This window comes from Agelaius tricolor, unplaced genomic scaffold (genome assembly GCF_023055355.1).
Source record: "Agelaius tricolor isolate 1412-34295 unplaced genomic scaffold, bAgeTri1.0.p SCAF_57, whole genome shotgun sequence".
Classification (NCBI taxonomy): Eukaryota; Metazoa; Chordata; class Aves; order Passeriformes; family Icteridae; genus Agelaius; species Agelaius tricolor.
The window spans coordinates 707,414-730,677 of NW_027269317.1; the positions used below are offsets into that span (position 1 = coordinate 707,414).

Genomic DNA, 23,264 nt, shown 5'->3' on the forward strand with positions numbered 1-23,264 from the left:
GGATTTTGTCTCTCCATTGGTAGCTATTCCCACCCCTGTCTTCTTCTCTCTCCCTCTATCCTTTATCTCCTTTCTAATCCTTCTATTGCTTCTGCTGTGGGCACTCAATAAAAGGTGCATTTGTTTTGATTAATACTGAAATCCCCTCTCTGTTGTTTTTGCACTCTGAGATCAGTTAATGAACCATCACAACCCCACTTGTATGAGTGGATCGTGACATTAAATTGCCATCATGGACAGGATTCTGACAGACAGAGGGGTTTGCAGGGTTGTGTGTAGTCTGTAACAGGGGAAGGATGTTTCACTCCAGCCACACCGAGCCCGATACCCTGAAAGGGGTGAGCGGTTGTCTAAAAAGGAAAGGGAGTGACTCAAATTTCCCACAAACTGCACATGCCTAGGTGAAAAGCACCCCCATACTCAATTGAGGGCTCTGCCTTCAGAATTTTACAAAAGATCTCTTAGTGCAAAAAGGGAAACTGTTTTTGTGTATGTGTGAATCTGGACTGTCTGGGAAGTGAAGGGACTACTTGAAGTAACTGAGTAGAACCTCCCAGGCACATTTAGTCTCTTCACCCACCCAGGGAAGCAAGGGAAACACAGCAGATGCTGTGTGATTGTGTACCTTAAGTCTACACCTCCCTGTCATGGTTTTGGTCCCTTCACAAAATGACGGAAAACCTCAGCACAAAAGTTAAAGCTGAATTTTATGCTCTGCTAGCCAAACGCAATGCCAAACCTTCTCCCGGAGGAGAAGAACGGGCACAAAGTAACTGATTTAATTTGGAAAATGTTATTGATAGAGTATGTTCCTTACAACATGAAACAAAAGTCAAACTGGGCAAAAATAAAACTATTCTCTGCTCAGTTTTGGGAGCTTGTCTCACAGCAGCTATAAAAACTCTCTTAAAGTGAAGAAGTGAGGAAAAAGCTATAATGGACTCCCTTCTGTCGGGTTCGGCTGTCTGTCTCTGCCCAGACACAGGTAGGGTGGTTCTTGGGTGGCACGCACTTCAAAGGACGAGTCTGGACTCTTCAGCTTTTCAGTCTTCAGATTGTTTATTGTTTCTTATCTACAGAATTTTCTGTCTGCCCAACAGAGGTCTGATCTGCAAGGCAGCCAAGGGCACTCTGACCACCCACGGGGCGGTCATGTCTTTTTATACTAAAATCTACATACATGATATTTACCTTTATTTTCCAATACTTTTCACCCATGTTGGCAAGTGCACTTTCACCATAAACCAATCCCCAAGTGCCAACATCACCACAGGAGATGGAGGACAAGAAGAAAGAAGGACGAGACACGCCCTGATCCCTCCATCTTGTCTCCATAACCCCCCTGTACCAAAAACCTTAAAGTTTATATTTCACCCTCTAAATGTGTCTCTTTTACACCCTTCACTCTAAAGTGACTCTCATGTCCTCAAACTCTTGTCACTTCTGTGGATGGATCAAAATCAAGCCACCAAACACTCTTGGCAACATTCCAGGATTTCCGAGACCCCCAAGGGTTCTCCTGGCATCTCTGGACATCGGGAACGATGTGCTGAGTTCCCACACCCTTCAAAGCCTAGTTGAAATTTGGCAAAAAAAATTAAATGAAGAAAGAAATGAGATCCATCTGTTATGAGCTGCCCTTAGAGAGGAACATGTTAAGAATTCACTGAATGCTGATTCCTCAACACAGGCAGAGGAAAAGAAACTCCTCACATTAAACAGATTTATCCCCATAAGGAACTAGAAGCAGTAAAAAAACTGTGGAGAAAACTGCTGCCCTCATTTGAGACCCCTGTTTAAAACAGAATATAATTATATTAATGATGAAGATTTTGAACCACATATCACAACTAAACAAATACCATTCAGCACTACCAAATTGGCTGAGCTGAAGAAAGAATTTGGGCGCCTCCCACAAGAATCGGAGACAGAATATGTCTTCCAAGTGTCCCTCACTGGTGGAGATCAAATTAAATTTACTGAACAAGTGGCCAGTGGGTACTGGGGACATGGAGTTTTCTTAACAACAGGAGATAAGCGTGACACGTGGTCCCTGACACAATGTGTGCCTTTCTGGGCCAGGGGAATTAATCCTTTGGAAAGGGGAGACCCTTTAGCTATAGTCAGTGCCCCCGACCAGCTTTTGGAAGGCGCCCACAAAGCCACCTGCCTGCAAATGATTCATGAAAAAGGCTGATTCCTGGTTTTCAGTCACCAGTGCAATTACCTGTAAAGCCTGAAATTATGACTCCTTTAATTTGATGGCTTCCTAAACCTACAGCAATTATTTTACAGAAAACCATAATGGCCTTGGGTCCCATAGAGAGACTAGATAGATTCCTTGGTAACCCCACTGACCAAACTGGATCTACTGATCCTGGTTTCACTCCATACTCCATCCCCTCACAGCCCCCAGCTTCTCAATCTGATTCACCTGCCAGTAGCCATAAAGTTTGGACATGGAGTGAGGTTGCAGTAGATTTGATTAATTACAGTAGATGAGATGGACCTGTAAAAACCCTGGAGGAGAAATCAGAAAAAACAAACGGTGTTTGGTTTGTCAGGGCTCCTCACGGTGAAAATTTAGGGAAGGGAAAACAGATCTCTAACCACCACCATTGGTGCTTGTTGGAAGTTAAAAGGGGGGTCCCCAGAGAGGTGATGGATGGTTTGCCCCTTGATAAATTACAGAAAATAATAACTAATTGGCACTATCAGAAACCGAATTTTTCAGTTCAACCCAGTGCACCCCTCCCTTCTCAGAATCCAGCCAGTGAGCCAAAAGAAACCCTCTCCCAGCCTCTCCCTCAGAATTTAGGATGTGAGCCAAAGCAAACACAGAACCAGAGAAACTAGGCTCTCCATCCCTTATAGGTGAGCAAAGGGCTGGAGCATGGATGTATCTGAGAATGCTCACTAAACATAAATCAGGAGATATATTGATCACAGCTATCACAGGCCTCAAACAGGCACTTGTAACCTTTCTGATTGACACTGGGGCACAAATCTCTGCACTAACAAAAAGGACGCCCAGAAGTGTAGAATTGTTCCAACAAAGAAACAATGATGTGCTTTAAATGCCCTAGGAACTACAGAATCTATGAATGTGGCCTTAGTAAAACTCACGCTCCATGGAGAGGAGAATCAATTAGTTGTCAAAATTGGGGATATTCCAAACAATTTATTAGGGATGGATGTTATTGCTGGGAGGCAGTGGGAAGATTCTGAGGGATTCCTGTGGTCATTTGGCGTGCCACGTCTTAACATTAGACTGCTCCAAGCTGCATCCTCCTCACTGTCTAGCAAAATTACTCATGTAAAACAATACCCTCTACCTTCTGGTGCCAAAGAGGGCATCAACTGGTTATACAGGACTTGTGAGACCAAGGAGTAATAGTCAATACCCATTCTGTTTTCAACTTGCCAGTGTGGCCAGTTTGGAAACCCAATGAGAAGTGGAGGCTGACAGTAGACTTCTGCAGGCTTAATGCCAACACAGACCCTCTTACAGCAGCGGTCCCAAATTTGGCTGAATTAATGACATCAATTCAAGAAAAAGCTCACTCAATCATGGCAACTATAGATGTCAAAGACATGTTTTTTATGATACCCATACAGCCAGAAGATATGGACTGTTTTGCCTTCACATGGGAAGGACAGCAATACACTTTCACTAGGCTTCCCCAAGGCTACAAACACTCCCCCACTTTGGCCCACCCTACTTTAGCCCAGGAATTAGAAAAAACACCCAAACCTGATCCTGTAGCTGTTTATCAATACATTGATGACATTCTGGGGTGGGGGGGGGGGGGGTGTGAAATAGAGGTAGTAGGGAAACATCAGCAGAAAATAATCTCTCACTTAGAAAGTCTTGATTTGCAGATGCCCCCAGAGAAAATTCAGAAGTCTTCTCAGGAAGTGAAGTTTTTGGGAATTTGCTGGAAAGGAGGTATGACATGTATTCCACCTGATATCCTAACCTCTTTAGATCAGATCAAAATGCCTGAATCCAGGAAAGATCCCCTGCAAGCTCTAGGATTATTAGTGTTCTGGAGAAAACACATTCCAGATCTTTCAATAATTGCCAGGCCCCTTTATGACTTGCTGAGCAAATGGGGTGAAATGGGATTGGACTCCTTCTCAGGAGGAAGCATTGCAATTGCTGATTTTTGAAGCAACAGCTCACCAAGCACTGGACCCTGTCCATCCCACAGATCCCTTTCAGCTGGAATGGGGATTTGCCTCCTCAGGGCTGTCAGTACAGCTACGGCAGCAGGGTCCTGAGGGTCCAACAAGGCCTGTTGGTTTCTATTCCTGTGGTTTCAAAGATGCTGAGAAAAGATACACTACCTGGGAAAAAGGATTGTTTGTGGTTAGCTTAGCTCTCATAGAAGTGGAAAAAATTGCACGACAACAACCAATTGCATTGAGAGGCCCTTTCAAAGTTATTAAGACAGTCACTACTGGGACCCCCCCCCCCACCCCCGCCGACAGGGTGGCCCAAAGGGCCTCAGCTGCAAACTGGTATGCTCAGATTGAACATTACTGTAACATTTTCTCAATAACAGAAGGAGCTGTAAAAAATTTAGCGATCCAAGAAACTGAGGATTTGGGCAGCAGCCATGACAAACCTGCCTCTGTAATTAAAGTATCCCCTCCTTTCTCCACCAAACGATCAGCAAATTCTTGGTTCCCTGTTGCCTCTGCTAAACAGGAGGGGAAGGTGTGGAGATACAGGGCAGCAGCCCTCCACATTTCCTCTGGTGAACGAATCATTACCGAGGGAGAAGGCAGTGCCCAGGTTGGGGAGCTGAGAGCTGTTTGGAGTGCTTTCCAACATGAGGTACAGAATACCTCTCCTGTCTGCATCTACACGGACTCCTATGCTGTGTATAAAGGATGTACTGAGTGGCTTCCTTTTTGGCAGCAAAATGATTGGGAAGTTAACAGAATTCCAGTATGGCAAAAGGAAAAGTGGCAAGAAATTTTGAACATCACAAGCCAAGGGAACTTTGTTAGGGTGGGCAGCCTTTCATCAGACAGATGGAAATCCAGCAGGAGAGTGGAACAATAAAGCTGATGATTTAGCAAGACTAAGTCCCCTGAAAAGGAACAAATTACAGAGGACTGGGATCAACTATTAGAATGGCTGCATGTAAAAAGACAGCACACAGGTGTGAAAGATTTGTACAAGGAAGCTCTGGCCCAGCATTGGCCTGTCACCAAGGAAAGGTGTAAAACATGCGCATCAGCCTGTGAGCAATCGCAGACTGGAGACTGGAGAGACATCCTTTGGAAGATGACCCTCTGCATTTCAGAAAGGGTAAAGGCTTATGGGACGCGTGGCAGGTAGACTATATTGGACCCTTTAAGAAGTCAGGAGTAAAACACTTTGTGCTAGTAGGAGTAGAAATTGTATCTGGGATGGTCCAGGCCAATGCTTTTAAAAGACCTACAGGAGATAATACTGTAAAAGCATTGCAGGGATGGTTTGGAATTTTCCCAAAACCACAGGAAATTCAATCTGATAATGGGTCCCACTTCACTGCTAGAATTGTACAGGATTAGGCAAAAAATGAAGGAATTAAATGGACTTTTCACACCCCTTACTACCCTCAAGCTAACGGGATCGTGGAAAGGACCAATGGTCTTTTGGAATGACTTTTGAAACCAGAGGAGGGAAATTGGGATGTTCGGTTATGGGAAGCTGTGAAAAGTGTGAATGACAGATGGGGGGGGGTAAATGGGTGTCCCAAAATCACTGCCTTTTGCCCCATAGCTCCAAGCATAATTGCCTCTCTAGGGAGACCAGATGATTTCAAGATTCCAGCATATTACCCTGGACAACCTGTTCTGGTGGACTTCCCTACTGTAGGAGAACTACCACTAGTGCTAAAAACCCCTCTGAATAAACATGCATGGGTAGCCTCTGATGCTCTAGGGAGAGAGCATCGGATAAATACACACTGGATAATTCCATCATTCTAACTTTTTCTGTCCCTTAGTGGCAGGATTCTGTTGTGTTTACTTTTACAGAAGAACCCTGAGGGACATGAGGATCATCTGAACCATGATAACACTGGTGATACTTTTCTGCATCCTACCACAATTCCGTGGACAGAATCCTGCTGAGTGGTCGTGGTCTGAAGCTACCATCCATCACACTAATGTTCTAGGACCATATCCCAAGGATCACCACCTGAACCTAGAGCCTATAGTGCTGCATGACTCTGAGATATATCGCCCAAGTGAGTGGGGATGGGATCAGAAGGACTGGACTAGAGCCCTAACTGGAACAATTGGTGAGTCGATTGTGGTAGCGTGCAGAAAAGTGGAAGGATCTCTCTATGAGAAAGCCACCTCCATTGCAGGTGCTGGAAATTTTTTAGAACCAGATGGAAAAAACTATTTGCACATCCCTACAACAGAACTGTGTCCTACGACAAAGTGGGAGTGTACCAAACAAATTCCCCTCACTCTGTGCTGCTGGCAGGAGTACGTTGGTAACTACAATTTAGGCCCCAGAACCAACAATGCAATTACAAAGGATTGTAGAAATTAATCAACTGATTGCTGGCATAATTTTACTTTAGCCAAACCAACTCATGTGACACGCCGTTGGCAAAATAACTTGACAAATCCATTAATTTTAAAAGGCCTGGTTTACAAACTTAAGATAAATGCTATAACAAAGTCCACATTGAGTACAGTAGTCACACCCCAGTAGGTAGAAAGGACTGAGAGTACCCTTAGTCAACTTGATACTGAATGGCCTTGGTCCCAGGCTTTTGTTCATTTTTCCAGATCCATCGGAAACGTGAGGGATTTAAACCTATCAACTGTCATTATGCATGAAAATCAGATATACACTAGGGAGGAATGGGAAAACCAAAAAACCTGGCAGCTTCAAGGGATAGTGGGGAAAAAAATTAGTATGGGATGCTGAATGATTAACAGAACTACCCATAGTAACGCAACCTCAATCGGTGTTTTGACAGATCAAACAAATAAGCATGAAAAGGTTTGTACGCACCCAAGCTTACAGGATTGTTGGCACAATTTTACATTGGCACAAACCATAGAAGTGGTTTGTCTTTGGTCCAAAAAATGTAGGCCTGTAGGGCCTACATTTTAAGTTTATAGTAAATGCTATAGCCCAACTGGTTACAATTTACACCACCACCACTCCAGCCCAACCACCGCTTATGCTTAGCCCAAGAATTTTTGAAAATGGACCAGATATAATTAGGAAAACAGGACAACAACAAATACTGTTCAATCCAGCATGGTTCTCTTAAACAAGTCAAATTGCTGATGCAAAGTAATGTCTCAGAAATTCAGCCGGCCTGTTCGCCTTTTTTGCAAACTCCCTTTGAGGGTTGGATGACCTGGTTGCAAAAGCGGAACTCTTTTAAAAGACGGACGCTAAGAGACATAACCGGTGTTGTGGGAACAGGATTGGGAATTCTAAAGAGTATTGATTCAGAAGTATTAATGAATAGAATTGGCTGCGACAACTAGAGATTTGACCAAATTACAGCAACCACTACAGTCATTGGTTTTAGGAACACACCAGTGGCTGCTATCAAACATTTTGCCAAATTGGGAAAAGGTAAATGTAAATGACCACAAATTGGTAATTGATGCACTTGGTGCTACACAAAACAACATTTCTTTGGCTCTCAGCTGTATCCAGGCACAACTGTGGATGCAGTCAGTTGCTGCCTCAATGATAAGAGAAGGTGAAGAAGGCACTTTTCCTACTGAAATTTGGAAAATAATTTGGGACAGTGCCACTGATTTTGAAAGAGAATTTCAATCCTGGTGGAACTTAGTGAATTTAACTTCCAATCCCATTACAAACATAGCCATGGCTTTTGTGTTAACCATACGTAATGCCTCAGTGCATTTGATATTTCCTATGATTGCATTAGGGCTGAATCATGATGGAGCTGTTCTCTATCCTTATGAGCATTGGGAATGGGCCCGTCAAATTGGTGAGAAATGGCAAACTGTTAATTTAGAATCTTGTCTTGTCTGGGAACAACAAGGGCTCATCTGTGAAAGCAATGCAGTCATAGCTCAAGACATTTGTTTAGACACAGAGCAAAATATCTGTCATTTTGAAATTCATCCTAATGAGACTTCTGAAACAGTCCTTATATATATAGGCAATGGATGTGCATGCTTCAGACCTGCTTGTCATTTTGTATTCGTAGAGAATGTTGTAGTAGATACCAAAAATCATTCAAATTTTTGTGCTTGTAACTTTACCAAGATTACAGGATGTGATTTCTCTTATGAAGCTCCAGTTACCTCTCACTACCCATTGCAATCCAACTACACACTGATTCACAAACTGATGCCTACTCCTATTGGGATGGATCTCACTTTGGTAAGACAACTGCTGCTCCATTGAGACTTAGTTGAAATCCTTGAGAAGATTGAGAAAAACGCACAGAAAGCCCTGGTGACTGTTCATCACAATGTGAGACAGATACCCCGTGTCATGGAAAGAGTGGAGAAAGATGCCGAGCACAGGGGGTGGGATACTCTTTTAGGTGGTCTCCTACTGCCACGGGTGTCCTGAGCAGTCTGTGTCATCCCATTGTTATCCTTTTGATACCAATTCTGCTTGGTTTTATTTTATCAGCAGTCCCATTTGTTATGAATTGGAGCATGAAACAGCTGACAAGATTGACGTCTATAGTTCATGCACACAACTTGGCTGATGTCCTGTGCACTGTGAACATCCCCAAGACATTGACACAAGGCAATTATGAATAAGCATATGTGTTTTGGAATAATCCTAATTTCCATTTATGATTTTGTGGGAATTACTTTCCATTTTTAGTGAATTTTTTTAGAAAATCATTTTTTAAAGTTAATGCTTATATTATGATTTGTTTATTGCTTTTGCTTTTGATTATTTGTGACTTGTTTTAACCATTTGAAAATTGTTATAAAAGTAATATTGTTTAATTAATCAACCATTTGTGAAAATTGCTATGATTATCAATATTAATTATGTTTGTTTATGGTTTCCCTTTTTCCCCTCCTTTTCCTATCCTTTCTTTTCCTTCTCTCTCTCTCTTTTCCTCTCTTTCTGTTGTCCCTATTTTTCCGGGTTATACTACCAATGTACGGCGAGTTCTGTAGACCCATCAGCGACACTCCAGAGTTCTGCTGATGAAGATCCCTCAAGACAACCGTGAGTCACGGGGTCATGTGAGAGTCTGTCCGAATTTCCCTCATCTGCCTCACGATCGTTATTGGGGACCACTGAAGAGAAGACCCCCCCTGTCTTAAATCTCTGGCTCCAAAGGAGAAAGTCATGTGCCTGAGACCTGAGAGCGTTGCCAAGCCATTGTTTGCACAGGTGTTGTTTGCTGTGTGCTACACTGAGCCCAATGAGAAGAAGAAGGAAGCACCGTGCCCTTTGTGCAACAACAGCCTTGGGAGCTGTCCCACCTCTCGGCCTGGCTGGACTTCTCCTGAGTTCTGGGTGGGCCCCCCACAGAAGACCCTCACCTGTTTTACAACCACCGTGACAGACAGACTGAGATGTAAGGAGCCTCTCCATCAAGGACTGAGACATGAAACCCCCATGTGAAAAGGCCCCTCTGCTCCTTCCAAGGACTGGGACTGAAACCCCCAGCCCGGGGCAAGTGTGTGGGGGAGGCAAGCTGACCAAAGCGAGATGTTTGCCTGCAGGTTGTGACCGCTGGACCAAGAAGACAATGGCTCTCGTTTACTGCTGAGAACATGGACTACCTGTTACATCTATTCCTTATTGTATCTGTTTCCCCCTCCCCAGCAATTTCCAATAGAGTTATCATAATAAAAACCTCTGAGTTAGCCAGAGACTTGGAGATCTCCCCGACGTAACAGGCGGATCCTCGACTGGACTGGACCAAAGGACTTCGTCTCTACGTTTGGTAGCTCTATCCCCCTCTTTCTCTCTCTCTCTTTTTGTGTCTCTCTTCCTCTGTCTTTTTCTCTCCCTTAATCCTTCTATCACATTTTGCTGTGGTCATTCAATAAAGGTGCATTTGTTTCGATTATCATTGCAAACCCCCTTGTACCGTGTCGGTTCTTTTTGCACCCTGAGATCAAATCCACGAACCATCACGAAACCCGTCTGTTAGGACGGATCGTGACACCCCCCGAGGACCCCTCCCCAAATTCCCCCCCAAAGCCCCCCCAGCACCCCCAGATCCCGTTAAAACCCCCTCAAGTTCCCCCCAGACCCTCCCCAAATCCCCCCCAAACATCCTCAAGACCCCTCCCCAAATTCCCCTCACGACCCCTCCAGGACCCCTCACCTGTTCCTGCGCCTCCTCAGCAGCTCCCGGAGCCCCCTGTCCTCTCCCAGCGCCTCCCCCACTCTCTCCAGCGCCTCCCGCAGGACCCGCCCGAGCCCGGGGCGGCTCCCGGGCGTCCCTGAGGGGGTCCCGGGGGGCGGCGCGGGGGAGGGGGCGCCCGCTCCATGCCCGGCCCCGGGGTCAGGGGGCGCCGCTTCGGGCTCGGCTCTGATTGGCTGGAGCGGCGCGGGGAGGGCGGAATTGGGTGAGGGGAGACGCCCGGTAATTGGTTGGTTTCGTAGAGGGCACGGTGATTGACAGGAGAGGGGCTGGGAGGCGGGCTTTGCTGAGGGGAGCCGCGCGGTGATTGGTTGGTTCGGCTCCAGAGAGGCGGCAGTAGCTGAGGGGAGACCTGCGGTGATTGGTTGGATCGGCGCACGGGGAGGCCGCTCTTCCTGAGGGGAGACCCGCGGTGATTGGATGGTTTGGGGCGGGGCGCGCCACTATTGGCTGGGAAAAGTCCGGGATTATTAAGGGAACATTCCCAGTTTTTTGGAGAAAAACTCTCAGATTTTTAAGGAAAAATTCCCATATTTTTGCAGGAGAAACATTCCCGGAATTTTTGACTCCACATGACCCCAAATAACCCAAATAACCCCAAAACACTCGAAATAAACACCAAATAACCCCAAAAAAACCCAAACAATACCCAAAAGTCCCCCAGAAAACCCTGAATAAATCCAAATAACCACAAAAAACCAAAAAAACCCCTAAATTAAACCCATAAAACCCTAAATTATTTTAATTACACCTAAAAAAATGCCATATACACCAAGATAAACCCAAAGAACCTCAAATAATTCCAAATAAACCCAAATAAGCCCAAACAAACCCAAATAACCCCAAATAAACAGAAATGAACGAAGTAAAACCGAAGATAAACCCCACATAATCCATAAACAACCCGAAATAAACCCCAAACAATCACTAAATAATCCCAAAGAAACCCCAAGTAACCCCAGTTCCTCCCGTCCCCACCCCAAAGCAGATCCCGACTAATCAGAACGCGCGGTACTGATGACAATCCACTTGCTGGGCAGAAACTCAGAGCACAGGCCCTGCTCAGCGATTTTCAGCCAATCAGCGCCCGGCGCGACTCTGACTCATCAGTTGCCAAGATCAGTCAAGGCCTCTCACTGCTGTACTCACAGACCGCACGGGGTAATTTCCAGCCAATCAGAGCGTGTCTCGCTGATGACTCATCAGTTGCCAGGAGCGCAATTTGGGGAGGGGGGGAAGGTGACCCTGGGGATGGGCTGGAGACCCCAAATTAATGCAAAACGGGGTCGGGACCCCAAAACGGAGCAGAAGGGGCCTGGAGCCCCCAAAAACAAACACGGGGGAGGGGACTGGGGGAAGGATCGGAAAGGGGAGGGAGAGTGGGGAAAAGAGGGGGTGGGACCCCAAAATTGAGCTGGGAGGGGAATGGGACATCCAAATTAAGCTGGGAGGGGTAGGGGATCCCAAAACTGAGCTGGGAGGGGGGTGGGACCCCCAAACAGGATGAAGCCAATTTTGTTCCTGGAATATGAAAAGTAGTTTATGGATATGCATGAGGGTCTATGAATATGCAACAGGCTGATGTCATGGGAGACAAGGACCATCGAGCAAAGGTTGTTATGTCCACCAAGACCCCCCAGTTATTTTCAGGGACACCCCTTATATTAATCTGGTTTTAATTCCATCAGCCTGTTGCATATTCATAGACCCTCATGCATATCCATAAACTCATTTACATATTTCAGGAACTATTTCACATGGCCCGTCCTTGGGGGTGTCTCCTCATTTCAGGAGCCTCCACTGAAATGGAAAATGTAATCTCCCTCCCTTTGAAAAAAATTATTATTATTATTATTATTATTATTATTATTATTATTATTATTATTAAAATAATAATAGGCATGAGTGGGCATTATTATTATTATTATTATTATTATTATTATTATTATTATTATTATTATTAAGAATAAACAACTATAAAAATTATAATTAAGTTTGAAATTAAGGGGCTCTCAGGCAAAAATATGGGAGTAGAAATAACAGTTCTTTATTAGGAAAAATTAAAAATTCAAACGCATTAGTACAAACAAAAAAAAATGTGACAGAGTCAGAATCCTCTGGGAATCCAGTAGAGAATGAGGCTGATCCTTTGGAATCCAGTGAGAAAAGGGCTGATCCTTTGGGGAATCCATTTCTTACCCCCCAAAGACAGGGCAAAGGCAGGGCCATGGAGTTTTTATAGGGTATCCCAAAGGGTGAAGTTGGGGTTTGGGTCAGGGGAGGAGTTCTTAGCAACACAAGAAGGGTGAGATCAAATTCCTGCCTCTTAGCAACAGCAGCACTCCACACAGAATGACCCCCTAAATCCTAAATTCCCTCTAAAACAACTGAGAAATTGTGGAACTGCAGATATATTCAATCAATTTCCTTCATTTAACCCAGTTTGGGGTATTTTTAAAGGATGAAGGTGAAGCAGAGGAAAATTAAGGCCAAACCAAAAGGAGAAGCAGCCAGGAGTGTTCCCAACATGGATCACAGGGAATGTGATGACACCAGGCAGGGGGGGCCAGGTATCTCTAGGGGGAGCTCAGGCAGCCTGGGGGCGTCCTCAGGTGACCCAAGAGACCCAAATTTGGGAGAAAACCCCAGCATTTGGAGGTTCCAGGTGTTCTGGAAGGTTCCAGGTGCTCCAGGTGAGCTCCCAGGCCCCATTCCAGCCCCCCCAGGTGTGTTTGCTACCTATCCCCAGATGTGTGAGTTGCCTGTAACTGAAACACCAGATAGGCCATGGCCCTGTGACACTCCCAGGTGTTACCTGTCCCAGGTGTGTTTGCTCCCTGTCCCAGCTGTGTTCCCTGTCCAGCTGTGGCCTCACCTGCAGCTGGAAGGCCAGCTCAGCCGTGGCCCTGCGGGCGCTGACGGCTCCATCACACTCAGCCTGGGCCACCTGGAAGTCGCGCTGGGCTCGCGCCGTGGCCTCCTCGCTCAGCAGCTGCGCCGACACCTGCTCCTGCCGTGCCCGCGCCTCCTGTGGGGACAGCGGCACTGGGAGGGACTGGGAAGGACTGGGAAGGACTGGGAGGGACTGGGAAGGACTGAGGAATGGGGTGCTGGGAGCACTGGGTGTACGGGGGGTGTTGGGGCAGTTGGGGAATGGGGGTACTGGGGGGACTGGGAGAGACTGGGAGGAACTGGAACGGGACTAGAAAGGCACTGGGAGCACTTGGGAGGGACTGGGGTACTGAGGGTACTGGGAGGAGCTGGAAAGGAACTGGGAGGTGCTGGAGTGGGATTAGTGGGGTAATGGGAGAGTACTGGGGGTACTGGGGCAGTTTGGGGAATGGGGTACTGGGGACACTGGGAGGGACTGGGACAGACTGGAATGGGAAATGAACGGCACTGGGAGGGCACTGGGGAACGGGGTACTGGGGCTGTCAGGGATACTGGGAGCACTGGGATGAACTGGGACCCACAGGGAGAGCGCTGGAGGGCACTGGGAATAGTGGGGGGTGACTGACAGGAAGGTGACCCAGCTGCCCCCAGGTGTGTCTCCAGATGTGTCCCCAATGTCCCCAATGTCCCCGGAGTCACTCACGCGGATCCCGGCGTCGCGTTTGGCCTCGGCCTCTCCCACGCAGGCGTCGCGCTGCACCTGCGCCGTGCGGCCCTTCCCGAGGGAGCGCAGGTAATCCTGCACGGGGACACACCTGTCACACCTGTGCCACCTCCCTGTCACACCTGTGTCACACCTGTGTCTCTTCCCTGTCACACCTGAGTCCCCATCTGTGTCACCCCTGCACCTGCGCTGTGTAGCCCTTCTCAAGGGAGTGCAGGTAACCCTGCATGGAGACACACCTGTCACACCTGTGCCACCTCTCTGTCACACCTGTGTCACACCTCTGTCACCTCCCTATCACCTATGTCACACCCCTGTCACCTCCCTGTCACACCTGTGTCACACCTGTGTCACCCCATCCCTCCAGATGTATCCCAGGTGTGTATTAGCCTCCCCCAGCTGTCCCAGCTGTGCCCAGGTGTATCCCAGGTGTCCCCATCTTGTCCTTGGGCATCTCCAAGTGTGTCCCAGGTGTGCCCAGGTATCTCCAGCTGCCCCCTTGGGTGTGTCCCAGCTTTCCCCAGCTGCTCCCAGGTGTATCCAAGGTGTCCCCAGATGTGTCCCCAGCTGTCCCCAGCCATGCCCAGGTGCATCACCTGCTCATCGTGCACGTCCTTGAGGGTGTAGCTGACCACGGAGATGCCCATGTTCACCAGGTCAGAGGAGGCTACGCGGAAAACCTGATCCGAGAACTTCTGCCGGTCCTTGTAGATCTCCTGGGCGGGGCCGGGGTGGGGCTTAGCAGGGCGGGGCTCAAATGGGGGTGGGGCTTGGCTGGACAGGGCCCAAGAGTGGGGTTTAAGTTGGGCAGGGCTCAGTGCTAAAAGGGGCAAGGCTTAGTAGGGTGGGGTTCAAATTAGGCAGGGCTCAACAGAGCAGGGCTCAACAGAGCGGGGCTCAAAGGGGTGGAGCTTAGAGGGGTGGGGATCAAGTAGGTGGGGCTTAGCAGGGTGGGGCTCAAATAGGGTGGGACATTGCAGGGCGGGGGTGAAGCTTAGTGGGCCTGGGCTTAGCAAGGGTGGGGGGACAAGGGGGTGGAGTTTAAATTGGGCCAGGCTTATTGGGGTGGGGCTTAGCAGAGAAAAGGCACAGGGATGGTGGGCGTGGTTTATCCAGGGGGCATGGCTTGAGACAATGGGTGATGCCAGGTAGGTGAGGTGCTATCCTGGGGGTGTGGCTTTGATCTCAGGGGCGTGGTTTGGTTCTACGGGTGTGGCTTAAGCAGAAAGAGATCAGGTTTAAGGTGGGATGTGGCTTGAGCAAAGTGGGCGTGACCTAAATTGAGGGGTGGGGACACGATTAAGGCAGGGACATGATTTGATGCAGGGGCATGGCTGGAGTCATGGGGTGGAGTCTGGTGGGTGTGGCTTTGAGACAGGGTGGGGCTTATACTGGGCAGGGTCAAGAAGGGAGGCGGGGCTTAGGGTGGGGGTGAGGCAGGAGTGGGCATGGCTTTAGAGGGAAGGAGGGTCTTGTGCTGGTGGGCAGGGCTTTAGCAAAAGGGTGACATATTGTGGGTGTGGCTTTACAGGGGGTGTGGCCTCCTCCAGGGGTGGGGGCTTTCAAGGGGTGGAGCTTATGGGTTAAATGGGGGGAAGTCTCTTAAAGAGCCACATCCCAGCCCACGGGGAGATGGCAACTTCCCCCTGAGGGGGTGAGTCAATCCAGGTTGGCACAGTGGGGGCGTGGCTTCTGAGATCTGGGATTTCTTAAAGGGGCCATGTCCCATCCCAAATGGGGGGCATTGGTTGGATCCCAAATGGGTGTGTCTCTCCAGGGAGGGGCGTGGCTTCCCCCAGCCCCACCTCCACAGTCATGTGGGCCATGATGGCGCGCTGGTGGCCCTCCAGCGTCTCCAGGGCGATCTGGCCGATCTCGCTCTCCGACTTGCCCAGGAACATCTGGCAGGCAGCTGCCAGCATCTCCTTGTTCTGCCCCTGGATCTTCACCTGTCGGGGAGCTGGGATCACCTGGGGACCCCCCCAGCCACCCCTGGGACCCCCCAAAATTGGCATGGCCCCTTTCAGGAGTAGGTGTGGCATTGCCTTTTTAAGTTTGATCGATAGGGTGGGGACCACCAGGGTAGCGCCCTTTGTAGAGTATAATCCACTTGGAGAGGATTTAGGGGTCCACACCAATCCCAGCCCATTTCTGGGGAGGTCTTACCCCTCTTAAAGGGGTCCCCACCACCAAAAACTCCTTTTAAGGGAAGTCAAGACCCTCCAGTGGGATTTTGGTGTCCCCACCACCCAGAACCACTTTAAGGATTGGACCTTGGCCCCTTTTAGAAGGGTTTAGGAAGGCTGCCCCATCACAAACCTTTTTTATTTTTTACGGTTTTGATAAAGGCTTTAAAGGGAGTTTAAATGTTTTTTAAGGTTTTTTGAAAGGATTTTTAAAGGGTTTTTCCTCCTCTTAAGGAATTTTTGGGTCCCCACCACTCCAAGCCTCTTTTAAGGAGGATTCCCCCTCTAATCCCAGGGGTTTGGGGATCCCCAAAACTTCGAGCTCCTTTCAAGGGATTCCTCACCCCTAAATGCCCTTTCTGGGAGCCTTTTTAACTCCTGCAAGTGTTTCCGGTGGGCCCCACCACTCCAAGGCCCCTTTAAAGGGCTCCTTCCTCCCCCTGATTTGTTTTGCGCTAGCCGCTACCATTGCCGCTTTAAGAATACCCTTAGGTGGGCCCCACAACAACCTCACTTAAAAGGGCCATGCCACCCCGGCTGGTTCGGGCAGGGGAGCCCTGGGGGGGGTTTGGGGGGTCCTGGGGGGTAACTGGGGGTCCCGGAGGATTTTTGGGAGGTTTTAAGGATATTTCGGGGTTTCAAAGTGTCGGTTTGGGGGTCCCGAGGGGTTTTGGGGGTACCCGCGTGGGATATTTGGGGGTTCTGAGTGGATTTTTGGGGGCTCTGAATGGGGTTGTTGGGGTCCCAGTGGGCTGTTGGGGTCTGGGGAGGGTTGCAGGTACCGAGGGGCATTTTGGGGATCCCGGGAAGGATTTTGGGGGATCATGAGTGTATTTTTGGGGATTCCGAGGGGGGATTTTGGGGTGTCCAGGAGGGGATTTTTGGGGTTTTGATGGGAGATTTTTTAGGGGGGTTTGGGGGTCAAGGAAGGGACTTTTGGGGGATTCTGAGGGGGGATTTTTGGGGCCCAAGGAGGGGATTTTTGGGGGCACAAAAAGCAATTCTGGGGGGATTTCTGGAGCGTTTTCTGGGGGGGGGTGGGGGTTGGGATTTTTGGGGGGCGGGGGGGGTTGTGCTGTTTTGGGGGTCCAGGAAGGGATCTTGGAGGATTTTTGGGGATTTTTGGCAGTTCTGATGGGGGATTTTCTGGGGTCCATGAGGGTATTTTTGGGGTATTTTTGGGGTGTTTTGGGTCATTCCAGGGGTAGCTGTGCGATGCCGGTGACGGAGATCGGCACCCCGTGGCGGGTGTAAACCTTCTCACTGCGCACGGGCAGTGTCAGCGTGTTCAGGGAGATCCTGGGGAGGCCGGGGAGATCACCCCAAATCTCTGGGGAACCCCCCCCTACCCCGAACCCCAAAAAACCCTCCCGGGCCCCTCCTCACCGCTGGATCTGCTGCAGGCAGGGGATCACCAACACCCGGCCCCCGGCCACCATCACCGGGGGGCTGCGGCAGAAACCTGGGGGGTACCGAGTGCTGGGGGGGACCCTAAACCCCGAGGGGACCCCAAAACCTCGGGGGGACACGGGGACACCCTCAGGAATCCCCGGAACGGGTTTTGGGGGGTCCCAGGAGGGGCTTGGAGGGGGCTGGGGTGGTCAGGGGGGACCTCAGGGGTTTTGAAGGGGGGAATATGGGGGGAAAATCTGGGGGAAAATTTGGGGGGAGTCTCCAGGAGTCCCGGAGTGGGGCAGAATGGATGGGGGGGACCCTCGGGGAGGGGTTTGGGGGGTCCCAGGAGGGGTTTGGGGGTTTAGGACGGGTCCGGTCCAATGAGTCCCAGGGTGAGTTTGGGGGTCGGGGGGGCGTGGTTCCCAGGAGTTTTGGGGATAATTCTGGGCGTTTCTTGGAGGGTTTTGGGGGGGTTTGGGGGTTCCCAGGAGATTTTGAGGGGAGAGATTCTGGGGGTTCCCAGGAGTTTTTGGGGAATTCCGGGGGTTCCCAGGAGATTGAAGGGCGCGGGCGGGGGTCCTGGAAGGGTTTTTGGGGGGAATTCTGGGGGTTCCCGGGAAATTCTGAGGGGATTTCGGGGTTCCCGGGAAATTCTGAGGGGATTTCGGGGTTCCCAGGAATTCTGAGGGTCACCAGGAGCCCCCGGGCCCCCCGAACTCACCCGACACCACCATGGCCTCGTTGGGGCCGCAGGTGAAGAACATCGCGGCGGGGAAGGGCCGCGGATCGATGGGAGCCGATGGGGATCGATGGGGATCGATGGGGATCAGTCGTGATCGATCGGAGCCACTCGGGATCAATCGCGATCCGCGACCGCCGCCCCGATCCCGGCAGCCCCCGCGCTCGCCACTTCCGCATTAGCGCGGTGACGTCACCAAACACGCGGTTTCCCATTGGCTGCCGCGCCAAGGGCGGGTAGGGGAAATCTGTTCTGCCTGGCAACCTGTGACGTCCCTGATTTCCCGGCGCTCCATTGGCTGCGCCCTGCTCAGATTTCCGTATTTTCCATGGGAAATGAACAATTTAAGTGAAGGATGAGCCTGGAGGTGAGGGCAGTGACGGGGTCTGGGGAGCTCCAGACCATGGCCGGGTCGTGGTCAGCTCATGGTCAGCTCATGGCCATAATTGTATCATGGTCATCTCACGGCCGCAATTGTGTGTCATGGTCAGAATCATCTCATGCTCATGGTCATGGTGATGGTCATTTGATCACAATCATCTCATGCTCATGGTCATCTCATGGTCAGGATCATGTTATGGTCATGGTCATGTTGTGGTCATTTCTTGGTCACAATTCCCCACGGCCATGGTCATCTCAGAGTCATTGTTATGTCATGGTCATAGTCATGGACATTTCTTTGTCACCTTATGGCCATGGTTGTGTCATGGTCATAGTCATGGTCATCTCATGGTCATCTCTTGGTCTCAATATCTCATGCTCATGGTCATGTCACAGTTGTAGTCGTGTCCCCATCACAGTCATGGTGTCACCATGATGGTTATGGTCAATTCTTGATCATCATCATCTCATGCTCATAATCAACTCACCATAATGCTCATATCATTCCTGATTACCATCATCTCATAGTCATGGTCACAGTCATGGTCATAGTTCTGTCAAATTAATATCATGGTTATGGTCATGGTCATCTAATGGTCATGGTCATCTCGTGTTCATAATCATCTTTTTATCACCATTATCTCATGGTTGTGGTCACCTGTGGCCACAATAATTTCATAGCCATGGTTATATTGTGTTCATCTCCTAATCTCAAACATCTCATGCTCTTGGTCATCTCCTGATCACCGTCATCTCATGCTCACTGTCATCTCACTGTAATGGTCATCTCAAGGTCATGGTTGTGTCATGGTCATTGCATGGTGAAGGTCATCTCATGGTCTTGATCACCCCATGGCCATAATTTAGTCATGATCATCTCATGGTCATTTCATGGTCATCTCATGGTCACAATCACATCATCAAAGCAATGGTTGTGTCACAGTCATGGGTATTCCATGGTCATGGTCATCTCATTGTAACGATCATCTCATGGGCATAATCATGTCATGATTGTGGTCATCTCACAATTGTCTCATGGCCTTGATCACCACATGGCCATAATGTGTTGTGGTCATTTCATGGTCTTTGGTCACAGTTATCACATGCTCACAGTCATGTCATCGTCATCTCACGGCCATGTCATGGTCATCTCATTGTTACCTCATGGTCAACTCATGGCCACAATCACATCATGGTCATCTTACAACTGTGGTTGTGTCATGGTCATGGTTATCTCTTGGTCAGCTCTTGAATCTTGTCATGATCTTGATCATTTCATGGTTGTGGTTGTAATATGGTCACAGTCAAGGTGATCTCATGGCCTTGATCGCCACATGGCCATGGTTGCATTGTGGTCATGTCTTGGTCACTATAATCTCATGGTCACGGTGATCTCATGGTCACAGTTGTATCTCACTGTAGTGGTCATCTTATGATCATGGTTGTGTCATGGTCACGGATATCTCATGGCCATCTCATGGTGATGGTCATTTCCTGATGACCATTTCCTGATGACCATCACCGTATTCTCATGGTTATCTCACTGTAATGGTCATCTCACGGTCATGTCATGACCATGATCACACATGGCCATGGTGTGTTTTGATCTCATCTCATGGTCATCTCTTGGTCACAATCATTTCCTGCTCATGGTCATCTCATTGTAATGGTCATCTCATTGTAATGGTCATCCCATGGTCCTGGTTGTGTCATGGTCACGGTCATGGTCATTGCATTGTCATGGTCATTTTATGATCATCTCACATTCAACTCATTTGCCACAATCTTATCATGGCCATCTCTCAGCTGTGGTTGGGCCATATGGTGGTGATCATTTCATGGTCACAGTCATCTCATGGCCTTCACATGGTCATGGTCATTTCCTGATCACCATCATCTCATGCTCAGGGTCATCTCACTGTAATGGTCATCTCATGATCATGTCATTGTCACTTCATGGTGTGGTGGTTTGACAGGAAATGTGTTTTTGGGGATGCTGTGTTTTTGGCCAATGGATATTCAGGCTTTAATATTGGCATTTAACCTGGCCATTAGGACATGGATCCGCCTCTGAGAACACGGGGTTAAAAGCAGAGCTCTCCCCTGGGAGGGTCCTTTTTTTGGGTTTCCGTGGGAAAGAGTTCGGGTCTCTCCCCTGGCCCAGCTGCTGGCTGGGCAGGGGGAGGGGAAAAGCCATGTGGCCGGGAGAGGTAGGCCTGAGCCCGGGGGTGGAAGGGTGGAAGAGAGAGAGAGAGACACCGGGAGCCATCGGGCAGCCCCCCCTGAGAGACACAGAGAGAGAGAGAGAGAGAGAGAGAGAGAGAGAGCCGCTGCCTGGGACTGTAACCTTGAAACTGGATAAACATGGATAAACATGGGCCTGTGCCGGCAGCACGGCTGGGACGGAGAAGAAGGGGGGGGTGCAGCCAAGCCGCTTGTAGGAGCTTTTAACCCCTTTTCGGAGAATGAGAACTTTACAGATCATTGACCTCTCCTAGAAGATAGAATGGAAGATGAGGAAGGAAATGTGCAAGTGTGAGAGAGGTCTGGGCGAGTGAGAAATAGTGGAAGAGTAGAGAAGAATCCTAGTGGGAAGAGATGATGGAGTGGCTTTTGCTGGACTCTTTTTGTACAGCCATGGACAGAACCATGTTCCTTGTGACACAGAGACTGCATCTAGGGGGAGGCAATGGCCACAGAACCAAGAGGGTTCAGTGTTGGTGCCCCTCGGCCCCAGGGGGTGAAAAAATATGGGGGGGACAGGTGTCCCAAAGGAGAGATTGTGGGGACAGGTGTCCCAAAGGAGAGACTGTGCCTTTTTTGGATCGGGACAGAGCATCCTTAAAAGACAACCCCAGAAGCAGCTCTGCTCCGTGTTCAGTGGTGAGAGCACTGGACATGAAAGGAAGAGGTCACGATGGCAGATGTACTCCGGGCGGTGCCACGAGTGACGCGGAAACACACGAGGCTTCAGCTGTGTTTCCAGGGGAAGCCCATGGTACAAGAAGGACTCCTCTCCTCTTGATGAACTGAGGATTGATTGTTTGAAGGGTGGTTCTGGACTAAGAGTTGGTGATTTGAGGAATAGATGCATTGTGTTGGAAATTTGGTGGGGGGAGGAGGAAATGCATTTGTAAGGTTTTCATTTTCCTTGTGTGTGTGTTCCTTTTTATTTGTAGTTGTAGAGTAGTTAATAAAGTTCTGTTTTCTTTTCTTTCCTAAGTAGGAGCCTGCTTTGCTTATTCCTGGTCACATCTCACAGCAGCTACCAGGGAGAGGGCATCCTCATGGGGGCACTGGCATTGTGCCAGTGTCAAACCATGACACATGGTCATCTCAAGGCCACAGTTGTGCCATGGCCAATCAATGATCATCTCTTGGTCCAAATCATCTCATGGTCAGGGTTGTGGTTGTGTCATGCTCACAGTCATGGTCATCCCATGGTCATCTCAGGGTTGTGTCACTCATGGTTATTCTCATCTCATGGCCATCTCGTGCTTGTGTCATGGCCATGGTCATGGCCAGGGAACCTCTCCGAGATCCTGAGCCCTGATTTTGGGACACTCAAGGACCACTGGGGACAATGAGGCCTGGCCTGACCCCTCCCCCCATCTCACTGCCCCTCCAGGAGCCCAACGTGGCCAAACCCTCCTGGGGACACCTCAGACATGGGACATGGAGTGGGAAATGAATCCCGGGGGATGGAGCATGGCTGGCAAGTCCCCATCCTGCTCCTGGTGTCCCCATCCTGCTCCTGGTGTCCCCATCCTGCACCTGGTGTTCTCATCCCAGTCCTGGTGTCCCCATCCTGCTCCTGCTGCCCCTATCCCAGTTCCTGGTGTCCCCATCCCTGCTCCCAGTGTCTCCATCTCTGTCCCAGTGATGCCATTCCCATTCCTGGCTCCCAGAGAGGAACTGCCAAACACTGGAGGAGGGAACCCGGATTTATTGCCCCAAGCAGGATAATTTCACACCAGAAGTGAAGCATTGTGAATATTTGTGGTTGCCTTTAAAACATTGGAAAATGGGAAATGGATCTGTTAGCAAGAGCCATGGGGTGGGTGGGAGCAGTGGGATGAGCTCTGCTGGCAGCTCTCAGCTTTCCCAGGAAGAGGGAGGGGGCTGGATCCAGCTCCATGGATCGCTCAGGCAGTGATTCCTGCCAGGATGAGAGAGGGTCATGGTGTCACCCTGTCCCTGTCCCCATTCCACAGGATGGACCTGGCTGGAGCCCATGGAGAGCAGGAGCTGCTCCAGAATCCCACGTGATCCCACCCCAATCCTGCTGCAATCCTGCTCCATCCATCCCACCTGATCCCACTCCATCCATTCTGCCCCAGCCCTGCTCCATCCATCCATCCATCCATCCATCCATCCATCCATCCATCCATCCATCCATCCATCCCACCCCATTCCGCCCCATCCATACTGCCCCAGTCCTTCTCTGGAATCCCAACCTGATCCTGCTCCATTCCATCCCTCCTGATCCTGCTCCACAATCCAGCCCAAATCCCACTCTACAATTCCCCCTGATCTGACTCTGGACCCTGCTCTGATCCAGAATCCCTCCTTGATCCCATTCC

General features: G+C 49.5%; 2 protein-coding genes and 1 pseudogene across 9 annotated transcripts in view; 1 reads left to right on the forward strand and 2 right to left on the reverse strand.

Annotated features, from left to right (window-relative positions):
• Nucleotides 1-23,264, reverse strand: part of LOC139604910 (class I histocompatibility antigen, F10 alpha chain-like) — a 60,350-nt gene that overhangs the window by 29,003 nt on the left and 8,083 nt on the right. For 3 of the 7 annotated variants that reach the window (XM_071456230.1, XM_071456228.1, XM_071456225.1), the window contains one exon: nucleotides 22,608-22,840. The exons of the other annotated variants lie outside the window; for them this stretch is intronic. In XM_071456230.1, coding sequence (XP_071312331.1) covers nucleotides 22,827-22,840 — 14 coding nt within the window. In that variant the 3' untranslated portion in view covers nucleotides 22,608-22,826. Of the gene's footprint in view, nucleotides 1-22,607; nucleotides 22,841-23,264 lie in introns of those variants that run through there. 7 annotated transcript variants of the gene reach the window in all.
• LOC139604889 (uncharacterized) lies at nucleotides 1,754-3,781 on the forward strand (annotated as a pseudogene).
• LOC139604947 (flotillin-1-like) lies at nucleotides 10,331-18,801 on the reverse strand. 2 transcript variants are annotated; one of them, XM_071456290.1, is made up of 8 exons: nucleotides 18,283-18,801; nucleotides 17,553-17,628; nucleotides 17,379-17,465; nucleotides 15,786-15,933; nucleotides 14,577-14,696; nucleotides 13,960-14,055; nucleotides 13,240-13,392; nucleotides 10,331-10,814 (listed from the first exon to the last, which is right to left on the reverse strand). In XM_071456290.1, the coding sequence occupies exons 1-8, from the start codon at nucleotides 18,323-18,325 to the stop codon at nucleotides 10,506-10,508; spliced, it is 1,032 nt and encodes a 343-aa protein (XP_071312391.1). In that variant the 5' UTR covers nucleotides 18,326-18,801; the 3' UTR covers nucleotides 10,331-10,505. The 2 variants fall into 2 exon arrangements, 1 of the variants encoding a protein (XP_071312391.1); XR_011684174.1 differs by lacking the exons at nucleotides 10,331-10,814; nucleotides 13,240-13,392; nucleotides 17,379-17,465 and adding an exon at nucleotides 13,399-13,555 and having other exon boundaries at nucleotides 13,588-14,055; nucleotides 15,786-15,929; nucleotides 18,283-18,800.

Coding starts and splice junctions, on each gene's coding strand:
- LOC139604947 (XM_071456290.1), bottom strand. CDS start 18,325: ATGTTCTTCACCTGCGGCCCCAACGAGGCCATGGTGGTGTCGG. Junction 17,629..18,282: donor CGAGGCCATGGTGGTGTCGG/GTGAGTTCGGGG, acceptor GGTACCCCCCAG/GTTTCTGCCGCAGCCCCCCG. Junction 15,934..17,378: donor ATCTCCGTCACCGGCATCGC/ACAGCTACCCCT, acceptor CCCAGCTCCCCG/ACAGGTGAAGATCCAGGGGC.